Below are 22795 nucleotides of genomic sequence, written 5' to 3'. Positions count from 1 at the left end.
CGACTTTTTCCCGACCCCTTTCTTTGTTTGGTACTTTTGGCGGAATGCACTCGACCGACAGCTGTCAAAAACTGGCACTTTTTTCAGTTTTGAGTATAGAATACAAATAAAGATCTTGATTTTTAGGCCTTTTTCATTTTCGTTATCCGCGTTTTTTGCAAAAAGTAGAATTGCCGGAACCGACCACTGATTGTGCAGACGTCTTCTATTTCCTTTGTTGCACGCGGAGTCCCTTTTCTACGTGAAACAATGGAAATAGAAGACGTCTGCACGCAGGTAAAGTGGAAACAGCTGGAACGCTTTGTCGGCGGGGCGGGAAAAGGAAGGAGAGCTCGCAACTACGTCTCTGGAATTTGAATTCCACCCCCAATTCCCCTATGGCTCCCCGTCGACTGAGCTATGTAGAACAAGTGACAAAGGTAATGACGTCATTACTAACGTCATCTTCGCCAATCAGCATTTCAAGTTCGCATCCACTTTTTCGATACACATATTCAAATTCCAGAGACGTAGCGTCCCGGAGGGCTTACTCACAGGCTAAGCAGGAACTGCCCCATACACCAACCTACTGGAATACAATACAGATATGGTGACTTATTTTTGGAACAATGACTGATGCGTCTGGCTGTCAGTCTATGAATCTTCATAACAATTATCACCTAAGTATTTTAAAAACATGTACGTACGTACTCTGGAGGTTGATCTCATTAGAAAAAATATATTAGATTCTATGACCTTACCTTGGTTCTTTATATATTCGTTGTGGGGGAAGTCATTATCAATGCTATTTATGCTGTCATATAAGCTTTAACTGTTTCCGTTTACCCCGAGTCTATAAATAACTGTCATTTGTCGATCCGTCTTTCAGAATTTTACGCTATCCGATTTAAGCAATCTGTCGTGAATCTGGCATAAACTAAGCTTTATTAATTTCAAGGGAGATCTTTTGCAAGGTTTTATTCAAAACAAACACAAAAATGAAATTATTAAAGAACATAAAACTGGTTTTTACGCATGCTTTCTAACAGTGAAGTGTTTCTTGGAAACGTCTTGACAAAAATTAATAGGTTTTTTAAAAACATATGGAGACTTATAGATCGAGAAGCTGGTTTTATTTCAGCACACTTTTTTTGTTTGATAGTCTCTGTTGCTTTGCAAAGAACACACGAGCCAACAAAACACGTTGCTTACTTCGACTCACATGAATCGGGCCACTCTGATTATCTAACTGGGTACGTTGGACCTCGGGGCGTAACCCAAAAAAACTTTGCTAAGGGCTCCCTTAGCCCTCTAGGACTTTTTCTTGTTATATCTGATTAAAACTTTCTTAATTGATACAGTCGCGTTTCGGCTTATCATCAGTAAACCAGACCCACCTAGGACTGAGATGTAGCTAGATGTCACTCTGCGGGGTAAAGGCAAGTTCGAAGAGAGTCTAATCGGCTCCTGGTCTAATATAATCCGAGCGTGACAATGCGTCGGTGGTGGCCTGAAACACATCAAAATTTTTGTTTTATTAGCTGAGTTGCCAAAGTAAATTAGAAATTAGGCCACTGTTAAGAGATTCCAACTGATGTTGCGAAAGCTTAGCTCTGCGTCGAAGCCAATAATATCGAATACGTGATACAAGTTAAATGAAGTAGGACAGTATACTTTAGAATGATTTTTAAACACTTAAAAGGATGTGATTCAACCTGCCTATATTTGAAGAAAATTTGATCAAAATCAATGTGTGTGTGCTTGTGTGTACGTTAGTGGCTTTTGTCAGACTTTTGATTTTAGTAGAAGTTTTAGCATTTTTTAATTTTCAAAAATGACTTTTTGTAGGTCCGGAAATTTGATCCCAGAATATGATTCCATTCTTAAATAAAATAATTTTGGAGCAAAATAAAAAAAAGGTTTCTCAATCCCATGAAATTTTTATATACATGCTCTGTTTCAGCTTTTGGTATATTGTTTTAAGCAAAAAAATTTTAGAACCCCATGTTTGTCACGTTTTAAGGATTATATTAATTTTCTATTCTCCCCGATGCACACACCTGTAACTTGTAAACTCACATGTTATCGAATGACATCATTTTCAAAGAATCTTTTGGATATTTTTGCATTAATTAAGAGGTATCTTCGCTAACAATTAAAGACTTTCATTTCATTCAATTTTGACAATGAATATTTTTGTCGAAAATTCAAAACGTAAAAATGTGTAAGAAAATGTTCCTTTTTGGATGATTTTTCGGACACAAAAATTACCAAAATAATTTTTTTTGTGTTGTATTTCAATGTGGTTACATTTCTGGCGAGTTTTCTGGAAGTTTAGAGTTAATTAAAATTTTGTCGATAAAATTCACCGTGAAAAAGCGACAATATCATGAAATCAAGGCGACATCCCTATCAACGCTATTTTTAACCCGTAGGTGCTGTGGTTACGAACGCCGTTCTGATTGGCTGTAAGGAAATATTTGACCAATCGCTGCGCTTGTTAGATTTCGAAACCTGTTCCTCCGTATATGGTGAATAATTATGATCATGCGCGGCAAATAAAAACATCACTACTTCCGAACCGAAGGAGGTTCCGGTAGCGTCCTACATACCTCTAAGTTTTGTGTAGAGGATGAGTTTGCCTTCCTCTTTCTTCTAACTCGTTCTTAATCCATAGCTAACAGTTACAGCCGACAAGATGGTAAGTACCGCAACATGAGAATTTATTCGCGTTGCTAGCCAAAATAATTCGACGTGAAATCGAATCTCGAATCTTTTTATATTTTTCCAGCCTTCAAACTATCATTGGCAAAGCAAAGGCAATGTTAAAGCCAGTGGGGTGGAAGATATGGTTCTTCTACCTAAGATCCAAGAAGCGGCCATTGTGGATAACTTAAAAAAGCGTTACATGGATGATCTTATTTTCGTATCCTTTTTCAATACTGCTAAACTTTAGCCTTGCAATGCGGTGTGCGGCGAAGCTGGCATGAACTTCACCTTGTGTATCTTGTCCTAACACCTTACGCATATTTTTAGAAACTGCGTACAGTCTTTCTTTTTCGTTTTAATATGAGCTTAAAATTCGCTCATATTCTTTAGCATAAGATATCATTGATAGTTAAATCTAGGATTTCAATAAGTAACCTTAATATGAGCTCAAATGTGGTGCTTTTCCGTGGGTTTTGTTTGTGAAGCTTAAGCCAGCTGAATAAGACAAAGAAGACTTCAATATTATGCAGGGCTGACCGCTAAAATAATCGCACACTGTTAAGCAGGAGATAAGTTTACCTTTCTTATATTAAAGCCTGTCTTAATGTTTCTAAAATTTATTTTCGTGAATTAAAGTGGGATTATAATTTGAGCTTTTTCTCGGCGGGGCGTCTTTCAAACAGAGGTGGTTTACTTTGTAGCTGTTAACTTCCTAAATTGAAGCTTATTTGACAACAGCTGACTCCTAGTTAGTTTTTTTACATCACTATTCATAAAAGTTTAGTGGCATATTAAAAGCAATTCATGTGCCACTCAAATGAGATGGATAGTGAATTATAAACTTCATCTTGACCTAACAATCTCACACATGTAAGCTTAAATAAATAGAAACATGTAAAATTGTCATACATAGTTTATTATTTGAGGAAGTTAAGAAAAAGGCAGCCAAAGGCTAATAGTTCTTTTATATGGATTTTTAACTGCTTTATATTTAGATCTTTATTATTTTATTTATTGCAATTATTAAGGGCAAATAAAAAATGTTGATAGTGTGTGTGAAGAATGTAGTTAAAATACTATCATTTCTATACTTAGTCTGTTGGCTACAGAGGCTGTCATTTTCCACTTGAACAGTCATCTGAAACAATTTTCACCAGAATGATTTAGTCGAAAGGAATGTTAATTGTCCCATCACCTGGTCCAGCACTTGTCTGGGCAACTACATTCTTAGACATTTACAGGTCTTAGCATGAAATGTAGTGCAAGTCCTAGGTGACTGCTTGATAGAATAAGATCAAATTAAATACCTAGTAAGGTATTTAAACACACCATACACAGGATTTCTCCAGAGTTGGTTACCCTCTAAGTGCTATTTTGCACTTCTTGATGGTAGTAAGCCGATCGTCATACTCTCTATGGTCATTGCTAAAGAGAAGAACTTAATTTAACCCTTTCAGCCCAAACATCCACATGAAAATACTCCAGACTGATTTCCATGCATTTCCTTAAAGAATTGGTTGAAAGAGTTTATTAAAAGATCGAAACATTTTCTCTTTTGTAATCATTCAATCAATTTTTGTAACCCTTTTCTTCAGATTATGTATGGATATTGTTATTAGAAAATTGATGTTTGGTCACTCATGGGACAAAAGGGTTAAAGTAATGAGTATTTAATTACTTCAAGCTGTGTAATTATACAAGGAAGCACGTTATTCTACATTTTAGCTGTAATGCATACCTTGATAGCTTATACACTAATAACTGTTCAATTTGAAGTGGTTAGTTAAATAAAACATGATATGCAGTTGTTTTGTATACTTAACCTGTCCAACATACAGACATACATTGGTCCTGTCTTGATCTCTGTCAACCCATTTAAACAGATGCCATACTTCACTGATAAAGAAGTTGACATGTACCAAGGAGCTGTAAGTGGATATGATTATTGAGCCAAAAACGGATGCAAACTACAGCCCAAGTTTGTTCTCTAGCAGAGCTTGCTGACTTGGAGGAATCTCAACCTCAAGTTCCAGCCCCTTAGTGATTTATGTATTCATGACCATTATTTTATAACAGAAAAAGTACCCCTTTTGTATACCTTTGGTTGAAAATTGCCACAATTTTTTCATTCTAGCCTACTCTAAAAGGTTAGGGTTAGAATCAAACACAAAGCCAATAAGTTTAATAATAACTACTGTAACTGGCCGTCTCAAGAGTAACTTGCTAAAATGGGAAGTCTTCTTGTCATTTTCATTGAGCATGTGTTTATAAATGAAAAATTTTGATACTGCCGAAATATGCACCAGTTCAAAAAAGATCCTTTTAAGTACCTAAATGGCATACTTCCGACCTAATCTTTATTATCTTCAGCACTTGAAGTCACTACCTTTATATATTCCTGAAAATTTAAAATAAAGCTCATTGGCCATTTTAGTAAGTATCCCCACCAGGCTTAGTGGCTTGTGGCAGCCAATTTCTTATTAGTTTGATGATGAGAAGAACTGATGTATAATGTTTCTTTGGGCAAAACATAAATGAACAGTCGTGAGAAACACATTGCCACTCAAATAAAGTACTTTTTCCCACAGCACAATAATTTGTTAAATTTGTATGCTATCATCATGATGGTATATGTCATATTGGACTTATTATTTCAACTCACAATAAGTTAAAGATGGCCAAAACAATTCTTGATACATGTAATAGCAGGGTATATATTTTTTCTTTGTAGGCATCGTATGAAAACCCACCTCACATTTATGCCTTGACTGACAACATGTACAGAAACATGTTAATTGATCAGGAGAACCAGTGTGTTATTATCAGGTAGACAACTGTCTTATGTTAAGTTCTTTCCCTATCAAGGACTGAAACTAACTGACATACATGTATCTCTAGGACTATGATGTATAGTATGGTTGACTTTCTCTTAAAGCCTAGTTTTCAGTAGTGACGTAAAAACAAACAGAAGGATAAAATTCCTTGTTTTACCTTGAAAACAGTCTAGCCACCAGCATATGTTATAGGTCAAATTAATTTTGATTTCAGGGTAATTTTGATTTAAAGGGGTTGTGTCATGGCGTCCAGTTTATTTTGTTTAATTTTGCCAATAACTCTCCCTCAAGCACTATGGAACTTAAAGCAAGCAAATAAATTACATGTAAATGACAAAATCAGAGATCCGAGACAAACAAATATGTCTCCCAAGCATTAGTTTTGAAGTTGCAAGCAGCAGGGATCAACTTTGAAAAACTGTTAGGCTGAACAGTTTTCAAAAACCCTAACCTCAATCCAATTCAGTCTTCTTCAGTGTTGCCCACCCGTGGAATCTGTTGTTTCAGTTGTGTTATTTTAACCTTCCTTTAATGTTTTAAGCTGTTATTTTTACGTTTCTCTTAATTTAACAGGCATTTTGTACTTATCTAACTTGTCTCCTTTAACCTAGGTTGATTCTCAGTTTCCTTTGCCTCCTGGCCCTTGGAGACAAGGAAAATCAAGAATCAACCTAGGTTAAAAAATTTAACTTTAGAACAAATTGACCTGTAAGGTATACATACAATGAGAGCTTAAGTGCAATGACCACAAGGCACTAATTTTTTCCTGTACTTTTGCGCTTATTATACTGTTGCATTTGTGCCAGTTCTTGTTTTGACTTGACACAAGAATTAACTTGCATATGTGGTTGCCTTATGCTTGGCTGAATAAAACTCAAGCTCCCTGAAAGTGGGTCTAATAGTCCCTGCCTAACTCAGACATGTCTCTTCAGATGTTTATTTTTTACTTTCCACTTTCCTGCAATGTAGGTTCCTCTCTAAGAATGACACTTGGTGTCAATTCAAGCTGTGTCTGTCATACGAGGCAGTTAACTTTAGCAATCCCTCAATCCTGTTTTTTGTGTGTTGCCCATTGCCCCTCTTAAAAATTTCCAAAAAGCGGAACAAGGTATCTTTCTCCTTGCATAATCTATTTAGTTAAACCTTTATGTGTAAAATGTTGTTCAGCAACTGGTGGTCTTATTCAATATCACATGTATGAGGACTCAAAATTTCCTTCAGTTTGTGTTATTGTCACTGTTGTAATGGGTTACTCATTTCCAGTTCACATTAACATCACATTTACAGAAATTATTGCTCCCCAATGACAGGCCTTGGCTTTGCTGGGGCTTTGTGCGTGAACATTATACTTACATGTTTGACTGTGCTATGAAATGAATATTACACATAGCCTGTTATAACTGTTTGAAATGTGTTTTTATTACAGTGGAGAGAGTGGAGCTGGAAAGACAGTTTGTGCCAAGTTCATTATGAACTATCTTGCCAAAGTGTCAGGAGGAGGCCCAAGTGTACAGGTAATCTGTCTTTCTACATCATTTCACATGTGCATCAATTTTTACATTTAGACTTAACTCTTGCGTTTAGAAGGGGCAAAGCAATGACGGCAACATCAACAACAGTGCTGCACACGAAACGTACGCTTTTTGGTACATTTCTTTGATATCCTCTATACAACCGCATGCTGTATAACATAAACATTTATGATGCAACAGGTTGTAAAGGCACACTGACAAATTTCATTTCTCTTTTTGAACTTGTATGCAGTTCTTAACAGTTCAACTGCATTAGAATTCATCAACATTTGGTAAATCAAGCAAGGCAATATTTATAAATAACAATCATTAAATCTGAAAGAACACAAATACACCAACATCCACCTGTTAATGAAGTTTTCACTTCTATTATTGTTGTGGTTGCTTATACTCCCTATCAAGTACAATGGAGAGGCTGAGCAGAAAGATTGTTCATGAGCTGTTAAGAGTATACTGTAACATCACTGATACATTTTTTAATCACTGATACATATTTCCACAGAAAGTCAAAGATGTCATTTTAGAGTCTAATCCTCTTTTGGAGGCTTTTGGTAATGCCAAAACAGTCAGAAATAACAACTCCAGTAGATTTGTAAGTTGGGATCAAAATGTTTTGTGTTGTGTTTTTCTTTACCATTGTTTTGTTATGTATCACATGGTAGCCATGGATTTCATGACTTGTGGACTCATTTGATATCACCTTGAGATGTAACATTTACATGTTCCATCTTAATGATAAACAACCTTGACAGCTTTTTCTAGACATGATATTCACTTCTTATACGTTACAAAGTGATATGGGTTTACATCTTACAGCTCCCTACCTGCAGCACTACAGTTTTAGCCACTCTTTCATGTTCAAGGGTTCAAGTCTTCTGGAACTTAAGTGTCTGCAAATGTTTTCTTCTGAAGTAGTGTTTAGGATTGTCATAAGCTGCCCGACCTTAATCTTGTAGAGATTAACTGTTGAATATGTGCATGATCACAGGCCCTTGTCAGATGCTTGTGATAATTTTTGCACTTTAAAAGCGATTTATTCAACATTTCTAGTTCATGATATTGCTTACAGTATATTATTGTTTTCATTAGGGAAAGTATGTTGAGATTCAGTTCACCAAGGGTGGACAACCTGATGGAGGGAAGATCTCGAACTTCCTGTTAGAAAAGGTGTGTTCCTTTACTTTGTGCACAACATTTTGTAAATTTGCATATTCTGTTGGTCTAGGTATCACAAACAGCTACTACAGCCCTTTCAACTTTGACCCATTTTTCCAACAAAGTACGTGTATGTAGATTGTTTCAAAGTAAAAATTGCAGATGTATTTACAACATAATATTTAATTTAGAGTAAAATAAGGTTATACAATGAACTTAAATTTTAATAACCAAAGAGTTATTTACAATAGAGCCTTACAGCTGCTACTCCTAATAACACCATCATTGCTATTTTAGTCTAGAGTTGTCAGTCAAAATCCATCAGAAAGGAACTTTCATATTTTCTACCAACTTATCACGGGTTCAACACAGGAAGATAAAGGTAGATTTAAGGTCCATTTATTCAGAATATAATTATTATAGTTAAAATTTTAAAAGTTTAAAAGTTATTTTATTTTTTCTCCAATAATAGCCAATTTGTTGAACAATAGTAAATACATGTAGTAATTCATGTATTATTGACAAGGTCATTTACTGTCAAAGTATCAAAACCATGAACGAATGAAATATTTCAGATATGTTAATTTTGCTATGACCAATCGCAGCAAAGATTAGGGCAGTTGAACTTATTGACGGTGTTAACCTTTTCCTTCTCGGCATTCCAGAGATATTTCTGGCGTTCATAGAACTTTTTGTTAGTTTCACAGTAATGGGAGGGCAATAGCAGGGCTCAAAATAATTTTCACACAGTGGCCAGACACGATGACCAGCCAAAGAAATTTTTGCTTTGTGAAGTCTCCTTTCTGACCAGTCAAAATATTAGAAAAAAAGTTAACTTATCCTTGTTTAATTTTTTGTCAGTGAACATGATTGTATTTTTTTAACAAGGAGACAAAACCTAAGATGCAGAGGCAAGGATTTGGCTCTTTGTTCAAGAAAAGAGTGCATGTGGTCGGTCAACATGATCGGCGAGTGAAGGTTTTGGCCAGTTTAAATGCCATTCTGGATGGACATTGTCCGTTCACTGGCCATGACATGCATTTTGAGCCCTGAATAGTAGTGAAATAAAAGCTAAAAATGTCTGAGAACTAATTTAGAAAAGTTGTGAAAAAGCTACCACTTAAATCTAAACTATAATTGTAAAATATTGTGCTTGAAATCGGGAAAGTTAGAAGCCAAATGCAAAAAAAGACTGTCAAGGATGCAATTGATTACTTCAACTATTAACCTGCTTTGACTGGGAAAAATGATTTTAAGGCACTGGTTAACTCACGAGAGGTGATCACAAATATTTAAACTATAAAGCAATGATATTATTAACCTAATTTATAATAATAATGGTTATTCTAAACTTATTTAATTGGTAATGTGTGTTAATTTTCATAGCCCCAATATCCACGTACAAATTCTCCAAACTGATCTCTATACATTTCCTTCAAGAATAAGTTGAGAGAATTTGATAAAAGATCGAGGCATTTTCCCTTAGGTGATCATTTTATTAATTCTCATAACCTAATCTCTTGACATTGTATGGATATCGTTAGGAGAAAATTGACGTTAGACACGTTATTGGGACTTAAAGGGTTAAATCTACATGTGTGTGTTCAATAGGTCAGTTGGGTCTGACAGATCCAAGTTATTATTATTACCTGAATCAAAGTGGTACATACTCGGTGGATGGTACTGATGACGTCAAGGAGTATGAAGAAACAAGGGTGAGTGATTGTTGTATGTTTGTTGTGTCTGTCCAACCTTTTCCCCTCAAGTCAGATCTGCAGCCGTACATGGAAAACAATATATGTGTAGCCTGCTTCTTACTTAGGACTGTGGAAGTTAAAAATGTGTTTAAAATGATCCAACATCATCCAACAACTGCTGGATCAAAAAAAAAAAAACACTGAAGGGTGATGTTGAGCCATGATTGTTGGGGCCTCTAAAAGTGTTGATGGTGTCTCTTTGCCATCTAACTTGTTGCATGGGAAGGTTTAGTAAAAAAGAACTCTGGACTTGTTTTTCGTCAAAAACTTTAAACACCCAGTCACTGACACTGTTCAGTTGTGAGCAAAATCTTATAAAAGAAGCTTACGTGTTGCATTATATTGGACCTATTTAGACAGGGCATAACTAGTGTTGTGACAAGAAGATATCACTTATATACAGAGTTCTGTGACTGTCAATCTGTTGGTCATTAATTTACTGCCATGTTTGCAGAAAGCCATGGATGTTATAGGTATCTCAGATGATGATCAAGCCAGTGTGTTGCAGATAGTGGCCGGGGTTCTTCATTTAGGGAATATCTCATTCAGTGAACAAGGCAATTATGCTGTGCCAAGTGACGATGAATGTATGTACTTTTCATCATTCTGTATTTGTAAAGTACATTTGTGTTAGTAAAATTCAACAAGTTTTATTTTCTTTCTTGTTGGTTGTTGCACTTATGTTACCTTTCAGCTCATACATGGCAGACTGCAAAGAAGGTCAAATACAGCTTGTCGTTTGGGCAACCTGTAGCTCGCATGTACTAAGCCCAAAAGTCTTTTTAACCAGCTTGAAAAAAAATTTTGATAAGCAGGATTGAATACAGTTCTTCTAAAGTATGAATTCCCCAAAAGATTTCCCCTCCCCCTTAGGCAAGCAATGTTAAGAAAAGAATTCACTAACCCAATAGCAAAATCCACTAGTTAGCCCTGGGCTGTTGGACATGACTTTCTTTCCAAGCTGTATAGATGTAATGATTTTGTTTTTGGGATTCTGCACCACTGAAATACTGTTGTACTTCAATACAGTGGAACCTCGATATAAGGAACCTTTATATAACGATGTCCTCGGTATAACAAATGATTTTCTTTACCCCAGTTATAGTAAAATATATGGAAAAGAAACCTTCATATAACGAAACTTCGTTATAGCAAACAGATTTTGCCAATCACTTAGCACTTCGTTATATTGAGGTTCCACTGTACATGTATAACCCTAGCTGATAGTAACTATTATCAAGTGACCTGACTGTCACCAAGATTTCAAGTAGGTGGGCTAGGGATTCTGTTTGGTTCTATTTTTTGTCTATTTTCCTTTGAAAGAAGCCGGGGGAAATCCCTGGACCCTGCCTCTTAATGACAGCCTTGAAATGACCATGACAATGTGTTGTTAAACATTACTTGGTTTGTTTGTATATCTTATCTTGTATATCTTTGTTTGTATATCTTTGTATATCTTAGTCTTGGCCTATCCAGCTTACCTAGTGGGTGTGAATGACATGTTATTAAAAGAGAAGTTAACCAGGTACGAAGTCACTGTTAGAAGCTCAGAAGCTCAAAAGTCATAATGTGAACTGTTACCCTTGATGAAGTCTAAAATGTTTTTTATTATGAGTCAAAGTCAAATAATTGTTCCTCTGATTATGTAGCATGACAAAATGGCCAACATTCTGCAATGCCACCACTGATTTCCTTGCGAAATGATGTCTGAGAAATGACTGTAGATATTCCATACTGGTGAGGTGTCACTACCCAGATCTGGGTAGTGCTTCTTATTAGTCATTGTGCAAGAGAAATTTGCTTCAATCAGTCAGTAGCACTACCCAGATCTGGGTAGCAACACTTCACCAGTATGGAATTTCTTCAGTTGTTTCTCAGGGAGACCAGTGGTGACACCGCAAAATGTTGGCTGTGCTCTCAGGCTACTGAGGTTTATAGGGACTCCTGACAGGCCTGAAATTTGTTTTAAGCTACATATTATGCAGAGCAACTGCAATTAGCATTATTAATTTTTCTTATAGTGAGCTGTCATCCACCTTCAACATGAAAAAAAAAAAAATTGTCAAACTACAGTACAATGTATTACAGGGCTGTCACTAAGATCTCAAGTGTGTTGGTATGTCCAATTTTTCGGTAGGGAATTAAACAGCTAGGAAGTCTTTTAACTTCTGTTTTCCTTTTGTTTCATGTTATTAAGTAGCTGAGGGTCAGGCTCAAAGTAGCCGACGAAATCCCCAGCCCCAAGCAGTTAGCTAGTGGCAGCCCTGTATTAAGAATTAGCATCTCCCTAAAAAGTTCTGTGTCCCAGCTGGAAAAAGCATTCCTTTGGAATTTAGGACCAACTGGTGTCTACTGCTGTCAAAAAAGAGTGTTTTTTTTTTCTTTGAATGATATAGTGCTTCTCATTGTATATAGAATGTTGTCAAGTAGCCTTGTATAAGTATCATCAGTACAAAGTTTGATTGTGACTGACTTTTAGACATACTGTCCAGTATATTGACTACCGTACATAAGGTTGTTTCTTGCAAGAACATCAAGCATATATATATGTTTTTTTCAATGAGTTATTTTCACTTCGTAGCTGTGTCTATCTTTTATGCTTTTAGCCGTGTAATGGACAGTAAGTGGGGTGGCAAGACAGAGACCATTAACATGAAACTCAATGTTGAACAGGTACAAAATAAGATGACCATGAAACTGAAACAAATGACTCACATGCATAATTTTAAACAATTATTGGATGAGGTTTTTGTGATATCCGGAATAATCAAGGTCGAGGGAAGTGTTATCAGCCGAAGCCGAAGGCTGAGGCTGATAACACTAACCGAGACCTTGATTATTCCGGATATCACAAAAACTGAATCTAATAATTGTTTTATTATACTTTATCTTCAAGTAATTTCTCAATTTCTTGCTGGGTCGATGAAGCGAATCGAGAAGCCATTCTTACTTCGCTGTCCGCGAACTTGACATTGCTGTCCGTGCACTTGACATTGTGAATAATCTGTAGGTTGCGCTGTTTCCCAGAATTAACTGTAGGCTTTTAGCCAATGAGAAGACAGAGGGTGACTACAGTGTATAATAATAGATGTAATAGTATTTCTTTGTTTTGTGATATTGTGGGATGCTCAAATGGTGTGGTGACTAAGAATGTTACAGTTTCAGATGTTGATATAAAGTAACATACTAACACAAAACTTATGATATTGTGGGATGCTTAAACGGTGTGGTGACTAAGAATGTTACAGTTTCAGATGTTGATATAAAGTAACATACTAACACAAAACTTCCAGCAACTCTGATCTGACTCTTGGAAATTTTATTCAGAAAATGGCAAAAAAAATAAAATACAGTTATTACAAAAACCACTTAAGTCATGGAAAAATAATGAGCGGTTAAGCTCTAATAATAATATTATTGTCGAGTGGACCTTGAGAAACTGAAGCTAACACATAAAATCTTAAGCACACAAATTTACTTGCAAGTAGTACAAGTGCAAAATGCAGTGTTGCTACAAGAAAGTTGTGGCTTGAACTTGATTATTATTGTGTGGCAATAGCTTGTAGTTATTTTATGCAAACTTTATATGTAAGTGATTTTGCTGAATGAGATTTATTTTGATTGATCTTTTCTCAGGCCTGCTACACAAGGGATGCTTTAGCTAAGGCTCTGTATGCAAGATTGTTTGACTTCCTCGTTCAGGTACCAACCATTAACCTAAGGATGCCTGGTGACGTTCATTCTTGTACACTGTATTTAATTTGTCATTTTACAATACTATGTAATTGCGTCTCCCCACCCCCCTTAATTTATACCCAATGAAAACAAAGACCATGAACTTTAAACTTTCTGGCATTCAAAACAGCAGTTGGCTGTCTTTGTACTTTCACTTCTCAAATACAGAAAAATAAAATACAATTTCAAAACCACCTCTCATTTTGGACCACCAAGTTTGACATTTTAGGTGGCCAACTTCAGTAGATTCAGCTGAGGAAATCTCATCCCTTAGTAATCCTTTGAACTTGCTTTGAAAACTTTTTTTGTAGTCTGTTAATAAAGCCATGCAGAAGAATATTGATGAACTCACCATTGGGGTTCTGGATATCTATGGTTTTGAGATCTTTCAGGTAAACTACATATTAATGTCTTACTCTTACTAAATTGAATTAAATGTGATACTGATACTGTAAAATTTTTGATGACAATACATTGTGGAAATTTTTCAACAGTCACATTTGACCTGGACACAGTTAATATCCCTACAATGTGCAAATTAGCCCACTGTTGGTTAGGGGGAGGTGGTGGCTGACTTTTCAAGCTAAAATTAAGCGGTCTGCCCTACGAACAGAGGTTTATTTCTGGCATGGCTTTTAGCATTTGTAAATTTGCCCACGTAGCAATGTCAGTCATGTAGTTGGTTTGTTTGCATCCTGAGAGTTCTCTCAGTCATAAACAAACCAACTATACAACTAAAAAGCAACACAGACAACTTCTTTAAAAAAATTAATGCTAAAAGCCATGCCAGAAAGAAACCTCTGCTTGCGGGGTAACTGGGTGTGTTCATTTTTGGTTTGTTTACGTCCAGAGTTCCAGTTCAAAACCAGAAAATCACCCACTGTTTAAAAGCTAAAAGCTTGTAAGTTCACAACATTTGTTTCTTTGATTTTTTAGAAAAATGGATTTGAACAGTTTTGCATCAATTTTGTGAATGAAAAACTCCAGCAGATCTTCATTGAGCTAACACTTAAAGCTGAGCAGGTGAGATATAGTTATTTCAGAATACCTCAGTGTTTTGTTTTCCCAGGGTAGAGGAGGGAATCGTTGGTGCTTTTTGCCTTTGAAATTGGGGACGCTATCGCTCATCTGGGCCCCTGTATGTCAAGCATATTAATTTTTATGATTTATTTCTATTTACCTAATATTCTTATCATAAAGTAGGCCAATATCTTTTTATTTTTAAATTCAATATTTATTGTTCAGTTATGAATTTGCATGTGAGCATAATGCAATGTAATATGTGTACCATAAATCAATGAATTTTTGTTATGGTTAAGTGCTCTGACTTTCAATAAAATATTGTTTCCCGTAACGCAATTGAACTGCGTTTCTTTGCAGGAAGAATATGTGGAGGAGGGGATCAACTGGAGCCCAATTGATTATTTCAACAACAAAATTGTTTGTGATGTCATAGAAAGCAAGGTAATCATTCACCCAGTTAAATTAACAAGAGTCATATAGTCATGTATGGTTGATTAAACTGTGATAGTTTGATTCCAATTCTCACTGTACCAAAGTTTAAGTCCTTAGGAGTTGGTTGTTAATTAACTGTGAGGGGGGTCATTTGTTGGGGGTTAATTTTCAGATAAGAAAGTGTTAGCGGAGGAAAGTAGGACTGTTAAGTAGTACAAAGCAGTAATGAACATGAATTGAAATAGAATATAACAGCCGTGAATAGTAAATGCCGATCTTATGAACCAACTTTAGATAAAGAAAGAGGTAAACTTTGGTACGATTTGTAGCTAGACTATTCATAGTTTCCACAGCAATTGGATGGGAGGTCACTTTCAGAACATGTAAACTTTTCAGGGGGACGTTTCTAAAAAGCTAGTCCTTGGGGGGTCAGTTTGAAATCTTGTAAGCTTTCTCAAAATGGCCAGCTCCCCTCATGGGTTTTAAAGTCCAGCCCTTTAGTTTAGGTAGTTAGCTTGAAATAGTCATCCTCCGACTAACGAACCTGAGCCCGACGCTGCACTGATTTAACCCCTCCTCTCTGCATCAGTGCTCCATTTTGGGGATATTTGAAGCGACTTAAAGCTACACGGAAGGGAAGGAAGTTGAAACAAGTATTTTAGGTCACTTGTGGGAAACGAACTCAGAACCTCTTACACAGAAGTCTGTTTAGTAACCAGCTCTTTGATTGATTATCATATAACTTTTTTTGTAGAAACCTCCAGGTATAATGTGTGTACTGGATGATGTCTGTGCTACAATGCATGCTGTTAGTGAAGGAGCAGATGCCACTCTTCTTGAGGTATTGCAATAAATTAATGCATATTTTTTCAACTAAGAACAAAAAAAATTCTTACTCAGTTAATCTTTTCAGAAGGCAGAAAAACTGCAAATGTTTCCCCACACTTAGCGACATGCACATTTATATAAATTTTAGCAAATTGTTAGACACAGCCATGCAGAATTCTTCTAGAATGGCATAATTCTAAGTAGGTTACAGTTTTAGTCAGACATACCAAAAACATTGATGGATTTACTTTCCATCGACCTTTAATTTCTTTAATTACTGTGCAAATCTTTAGTTACAAAGTGATATTCTTCCATGCACATGATATCGTCATGCATGGGCAAATTTTAGTTTAAGACATTTTTCAATGACAATCTCTTATTTCCTTTTCTACAGATATTAACATGCTAGGTAAAGGGCACATTTCCTGCATCTCTAATCTCTATGTTAATTTTGGTGGTTGTTTCTGCAGAAACTAAACAATGCAGTTGGAACTCATCAACATTTTCAGGGTGTCAGCGGTGGTTTCATAATCCATCACTATGCAGGGAAGGTATGTTATGGTATGGTATGGTATTACCTTACCTCTAACTGACACCCATCATTATAACGCTAGATTTTCTCAGGCTGGCAACTATTTGAGAGAACAGCAGAGGATTAAAGATGTATTCCTCTTAATATTCGTTCATTATCAAAATATAAATTCAAGGCTTCAATTCATCGGCAACCTTTCGATATTCTATTGTTTAGGGATGATTATGTTGTCAAATTGTCAAGTATTTTCCCTTTGAATAATCATCTCTCCTTTCACTCCCTAACACTGCAGCAACAAAATTGTCATGCTGATGGAGGTATAGTTATTCCGCCTATAACTAGCCTGTTAGCAAACAAAAGAAGAACTTGCTCACATGCTTGTGTAAAACACAAACCCAGCAGCACAGTCCACCCATTCTTCCCCTGCGTGCTTCAAGGCTGCTTGTGACTGGTGTCCAATGAAACCTTAACAAACAGATTTTCTTTTGAATCATTCCTAGGTTACTTATGATGTGAATGGATTCTGTGAGAGAAATCGAGACGTGCTATTTAAGGATCTTATAGAGCTCATGCAAACAAGTGAAAAGTAAGTTGAATTGTCAGATAATGAATGTTCGCGAACTACGAATGAATTTCAGTTCGTTTTATATAAATACTGATTTGTGGTGTTTTAACATATTACCGTTTTCCTTTAAAGCCCCTTCATAAGAAATTTGTTTCCTGAAGACGTCACTGCAGACAAAAGGGGGAGACCTACAACGGCTAGCAACAAAATCAAGGTGAATTTTTGTTTTTGTTTGTTTGTTTGTTTTTTTAATTTTGCTCTTTATTTGAGTGTCAATGTATTTAGCAAAAAAGTACTAATTGGAGAACGTATCTCACACTCTGTTATGTAGATCGAAATCTGAAAATGAAAGGTTGATTTTTTGCATCTTTCCGAAAACACAAACCCAGCCTTAGATCATTCTGCATGGTAATTTGTTTTTTAATTCTAGCTCATTTCTCTAATCAATCCGATTACTCACACAGTTGCATTCCCAGGAGTTTAAGAATAATTTTGAAGATGTTAGAGATAACTCTACTAGAGTAGATGGGGTTTGAAAAGTGAATAGAGACATCTACATGTGCGTAGCTGGTCTTCACTCATGATTGGTACTTTGTGGCGGAGTACACAGGGCCAGTAACACGCTAAATACCTTTAGAGCATTCTCTATTGTCGTGGAGTAAGAGAAGAGTGGCTAAGCCGCAACAGTTTTGTGTAAGTGATGTAGCCTGAATGTTTTCGCGACGCTACTAATGGTTTCACCCTGAAATGACGTCTGAGGAACGAGCGCAGAAATTCCATACTGATGACGTGTTACTACTCTGATCTGCGTAGTGCTTCTGATTGGTTGAAGCAAGTTTTAACCAATCAGAAGCACCACTCTGATCAGGGTAATGACGCGTCGTCGCTATGGAATTTCTGTGCAGTGGTGGCGTCGCGAAATGTTGGCTGTTTTCTCAACCTGTGAGTGATAAAGCTGCGAAACTTCAACACGAGATACTGCTCATAAGCTGCACTCTGATGGGCCCCTGTTTGTTTCAGACTCAAGCGAATCAACTGGTGGACAAACTGATGAAGTGTACTCCACATTACATCCGCTGCATTAAACCAAATGAGACCAAAAAAGCGCATGACTGGGAAGGTGACCGAGTTAAACATCAAGTGGAGTATCTCGGGCTAAAGGAGAACATTCGTGTAAGAAGAGCAGGTTTTGCCTACAGGAGGCCGTTCCAAAAGTTTCTTGAGAGGTACGAATTCAATTTTTAAAAGGACCACGAATTTGTTTTTGTAAGACATGTTTGTAAGATGTGTCTCACCTGTGCGACATCGAAACATGTATAAATAAAAATATCGTGATCTTTCTAAATTCGCGATTTATTTACTGCTTCCTGCGCAGTTTCCGGTTTGTGTCACGGCCTCGCCTCTATTGACATCGGCCTTCGGCCGACACCGAAGTATCCAGCCACACACGTGAAAAAAAAACCCTGGTATCCGGGGTAAAAACTGGGTGAAACAGCAAAACAAATCGGCGAGCGAAGGGAGCCGAGCGGTGGGCTGGAGATGGGTAAAGTCGGAGCTATGTGCCATTAGACATTCAATCCATGCTAACATGGACTTTCAACACGTACATGAATCGTGCATAAAATCTTGCGTGGAGATATTATCATCGTACGAATAATGAAAAAGGTCTTAACAGTATATTGTTACGTCTCTTTGAAGATATGCCATTCTCACAAAGGAAACATGGCCTCGATGGGCAGGAGATGTAAGAAGAGGAGTAGAGCATCTGATGCGTGCTGTTAATATGGAACCAGATCAGTGGCAGATGGGCAAGACCAAAGTCTTTATCAAGGCACCGGAATCTGTAAGCAATTCTTTAGTCGACTGATGAAAAATATTTTTACGCAGGCGCGTGTTGGATATGAGATGGTTCCTGACATGTACAATAGAGGTCAAAGGAACTCGGGACAGTTGAGAAAACTGTTCCAAGCAATTACAGTCAACTCGCTATAAAGGATTGCAACGACAATTTTTAGCGCAACACAGCGTTGCAACATTGTTGCGACATTGTTCGAATGGTTGCAACATTGTTCCACCATTGCAACGCTGTGTTGCGCTAAAAATCGTCGTTGCGAATTGTCCCGTGTAACATGACCTAAGAAGGACGCCCTTGGGACCGGCACTATATATGTGTCTTAGAGCAATGGCTGTCTTATGGAGAGGCAAATAAAGGGAGTAAAGAAAGGTAGCGACAAACTCCAGGTGTCCGTTTTACCAAGGTGTCCGTTAAGACAAAGTTGACTGTATAGCATAACAAATATCTGTATCCATCTTGCGTAAATTCAAGATTGTGTCCCAAAAAACACGTATCTTGCTTCGAGGTTGTTTGGGAAGGGAGGAGGGAAGAAGCAACTAATATCACGTTAACCAGATAGCCAACGAGGCGCATGGCCTCGTGTTGGCTATAATTATCTCGTATCCAACAAGCGCGAGTAACGTGATGGTTTTTATTATTGTTATAAACCAAGGACTTCGGAACAAGATAAATCTTACCAGCTGTACTTGTAAAAAACGGGAAGAGGCAAGAGACCTACTCGTGTGTTTTTGCATGCTACACATCTATCAAAACTTTCGCATTTGTGACGATGGTCTGAGCGAATTAAAAAATATAAATATGGGGGTAAAGTCTTTTCAAAAATGCATGAAGATTCTCGAATTAAAACTGCTTGTCAGCTGAAAGCCTCGTGCTGCGATAATCTCAACAACAAAAAAATTGTGAGTGCCGAAATTGCTTGGTGCAGTTCCAAAACTGATAGCAGTGTGTATTTAATATACGGAAACAAAGTCTGTCCACTATATTTCATTTACAGAAAAAAATCATTTAATTTTTCGCTGTTTCTATTTTGTCAGCGTTGAGGAAACAACGCTTTTGGTCCTGCTCTTTCTTGTCCCGATTTCTCTCGTGATTTTTCCTTTAATTTTTGTGTCTTTAGCTCTTCCTGCTTGAGGAATTGAGAGACAGAAAGTTTGATGGCTATGCCAGGAAGATCCAGAAGGCGTATAGAATGTACAAATCAAGACAGTATTTTGCTGAACTCAAACAACAAGGTTAGCAATTCATAGTAATTGTCAACGAGCAGCCTCGCGGAGACGCGAGGCTGCAAGGCGGCAGCCTAATAAAGCCGTGCGCGAAAGTTCCGAGACAGATTGGATCTCGAATCGATATAACATATAAGGTAGTGTAAGGTAGCTTTTATGACGTAGTGTAGACAGAATGCATTGTTTCCGAGCGAACACGTGACACAGAACAGAGAATCCACGAGCCGTGTGCGTGTTTGTGAGTCCCGTCTTCATCCCGTCTTCAACCAGTCGTCAGGTGGATTCATTTCCGTTATTTGCGTACAGCTGTCGCATTTGCCCACATCAAACCTGTCTTGCAACAAATAATGTTGTTAACAGGTTTGAACGTGGGTGGTAAAACGCGCAACATCGCTTTTCAACTTGTTCTGCAGCAATGATGCAAGACAAGTTGCATGTTTTTTCTTTTCTCGTTTTTACGCACATTTTAATCTAAACTTGTTTCTTTTTTTGATGTTGTCGTTGTCTTTGCCTTCCTGACTTCTTAAACTCCCTTAGACCCTAAAAGTGTATTGACTACAGTTTTCTGGGCGCTGTTTTCATCAGTTCAATGTGGTTTGCTTTTCATGTGTTTGTTTTAGCATCGGACATTCTGTTCAACAAGAAAGAGAGACGGCGAGGCAGCATCAACCGCAACTTTGTTGGGGATTACATTGGTTATGATGACAACCCAGCACTGAGAAGTTTAGTCGGTATGAGCTACTTCAATCACATCACACATTCTTGTGTTTTAAAGGACTTCCTGGAAGGGTTTTGTTGTCTCATTTTACTTGTACTTACGTCATTGTTTAGAAAAACGAGAGAGGATTGAATTTGCTGTCACGGTGAACAAATATGACAGAAGATTCAAGGTGGGTTGTAAATAATTTTCTGCTTTAAAGTACATTATTTTACATCAATTTATTGTGTGGTAACATTTGTAGTGTTTATGCGTTTGTGATGTTACATTTCATGGATCTAACCTGCACTTTTTACAGGCAATGAAGCGCGACCTTCTGTTATCAAGCAAACACATTTATCTTATTGGAAGAGAGAAAGTAAGTGTTCATCATTTTTCTGTTTGAAATTGTCTTTTACTCGGAAAGAGAACTACTCTGGCTCCATTGGTCCGTTCTCGAAATACGTAGGATGAAATAAACCGTGCTTACGGATTGAGAAAGCTCCAGGAATTTGATAGGAAAAATAACCTCTGGAACCCAGGGTTATGGGTAAGAGTGAACCAATGATTGATTTTAATTTGTTTGGCTTTGAAATCAGGTAAAGAAAGGCCCAGAAAAGGGAAAAGTTTACGAAGTGGTGAAACGTAAACTGGAAATGAAGAGCATAGGATCTGTTTCACTCAGGTATAGTCAAATTTAATACTCAGTGGTAGTCAGAGATCACCCAGACAAGAATGTTGTAAAGAGTATTTTCTCTGTGTCATTAATGATGCCATCTTTCAACTCATCTTGATAACAAGGCTAAATTGCGTCTGTTATCTGTTACTTTCGACGTGTATTTCTCTGCTAACAGAAGAACAGTAGAAATTCAACTACAGTGAAACCCCGCGTTACGGACACCTCGGTAATACGGTTACCTCGTTATTGCGGCCACCTTTTTTGGCCGCCTGGCAAAACGGCCATACATTTTCTTGTAAAAAACCCTCGTTAATACGGCCAAATATTGGTGACCGTATTAACGGGGTTCCACTGTAGTTCTGTTTACAAACAAAACAGGGTATTATTATTGCAATAATAAAACCATTTAATTTTCTCATGCACAATAACAACTGGATTATAGAGGTTTAACATAAGAATATCTAGCCCAGTGTCTCCCCTGATCGTCCAAACTGTCAACTTGAGGCCACGGTCTTTAAGCTAGCAGAGCGGTTACAACTTTCTAGGTGAAGAGATGTTTTGTTTAAGAACTTCTAGAACTCAAATAAGCCCGGTGGAGCCTTCTCAGATAAGTGGAAATCCAGTAACATGGGCGTGAGGTAAACGGAAAGGAGCCAAGTAAATTAAATTGGGAAATTTACCACCTCATGGCGTTGATAAAAAGAAGGCTAGGAAAAGGCAAATTTCAAAAGTCGCATCATTTGAACCGCATTATTTGAACTGCAAGTATCGGAAAAAGTACACGGAAGGCGGACATGCATCATAAGCGTCTCTGTAAATCCCAAATCCCTGAAATGGTCCTCTCCAAAGCTGTGCATACTTTCTTTTCACCATAGTCTCCTTTGCAGCCACTCGGGCCGGAGTCACGCAATACTCCCCTCCTAACATTGCGTGACTCCGGCCCGAGCAACTGCAAACGAAACTATTTCACCACAAGCTGTCGCTAGGTTTGAAGCAGTGGTTCATATTTACTTAACATTCCTTTTCAGCCCACTCCAAGATGACTTTATAGTTGTCCATATACCAGGGGAATATGACAGTGTTTTGGAAACTGTCTTCAAGACAGAGTTCCTGACTCTTCTTTCATCAAAATATCAAGATTCTACGAACCGCCAACTTAAGGTGGATATTAGCAGCAGGTAATTTTTTTTTTATTTTTGTCCTTTAGAACTGGAATTATTTAATTTTGAGAAATTTTTGGAGTTTTAAATAAACCTGATT

General features: G+C 37.2%; 1 protein-coding gene across 2 annotated transcripts in view; it reads left to right on the top strand.

Annotated features, from left to right (window-relative positions):
• The first annotated feature begins 2554 nt into the window (after positions 1 to 2554).
• The window catches only part of LOC140936760 (unconventional myosin-Ie-like), a 34056-nt gene continuing 13815 nt past the window's right edge, over positions 2555 to 22795 (top strand). For both annotated transcript variants that reach the window (XM_073386247.1, XM_073386246.1), the window contains exons 1-28: positions 2555 to 2680; positions 2771 to 2905; positions 4527 to 4616; positions 5420 to 5514; positions 6949 to 7036; positions 7557 to 7646; positions 8144 to 8221; positions 8507 to 8591; positions 9821 to 9924; positions 10421 to 10553; positions 11428 to 11491; positions 12573 to 12639; positions 13603 to 13668; positions 14013 to 14093; positions 14638 to 14724; positions 15082 to 15165; positions 15911 to 15997; positions 16455 to 16535; positions 17017 to 17102; positions 17214 to 17295; positions 18102 to 18307; positions 18780 to 18924; positions 20054 to 20168; positions 20780 to 20890; positions 20991 to 21049; positions 21176 to 21235; positions 21456 to 21541; positions 22564 to 22713. In XM_073386247.1, the coding sequence (XP_073242348.1) occupies positions 2678 to 2680; positions 2771 to 2905; positions 4527 to 4616; positions 5420 to 5514; positions 6949 to 7036; positions 7557 to 7646; positions 8144 to 8221; positions 8507 to 8591; positions 9821 to 9924; positions 10421 to 10553; positions 11428 to 11491; positions 12573 to 12639; positions 13603 to 13668; positions 14013 to 14093; positions 14638 to 14724; positions 15082 to 15165; positions 15911 to 15997; positions 16455 to 16535; positions 17017 to 17102; positions 17214 to 17295; positions 18102 to 18307; positions 18780 to 18924; positions 20054 to 20168; positions 20780 to 20890; positions 20991 to 21049; positions 21176 to 21235; positions 21456 to 21541; positions 22564 to 22713 (2618 nt within the window). In that variant the 5' untranslated portion in view covers positions 2555 to 2677. The remainder of the gene's footprint in view (positions 2681 to 2770; positions 2906 to 4526; positions 4617 to 5419; positions 5515 to 6948; positions 7037 to 7556; positions 7647 to 8143; positions 8222 to 8506; positions 8592 to 9820; positions 9925 to 10420; positions 10554 to 11427; positions 11492 to 12572; positions 12640 to 13602; positions 13669 to 14012; positions 14094 to 14637; positions 14725 to 15081; positions 15166 to 15910; positions 15998 to 16454; positions 16536 to 17016; positions 17103 to 17213; positions 17296 to 18101; positions 18308 to 18779; positions 18925 to 20053; positions 20169 to 20779; positions 20891 to 20990; positions 21050 to 21175; positions 21236 to 21455; positions 21542 to 22563; positions 22714 to 22795) is intronic.

Source organism: Porites lutea, chromosome 5, assembly GCF_958299795.1.
Source record: "Porites lutea chromosome 5, jaPorLute2.1, whole genome shotgun sequence".
Classification (NCBI taxonomy): Eukaryota; Metazoa; Cnidaria; class Anthozoa; order Scleractinia; family Poritidae; genus Porites; species Porites lutea.
Note: the sequence above shows the minus strand (reverse complement) of the source record. Positions and strands in the feature narration are given on the sequence as shown.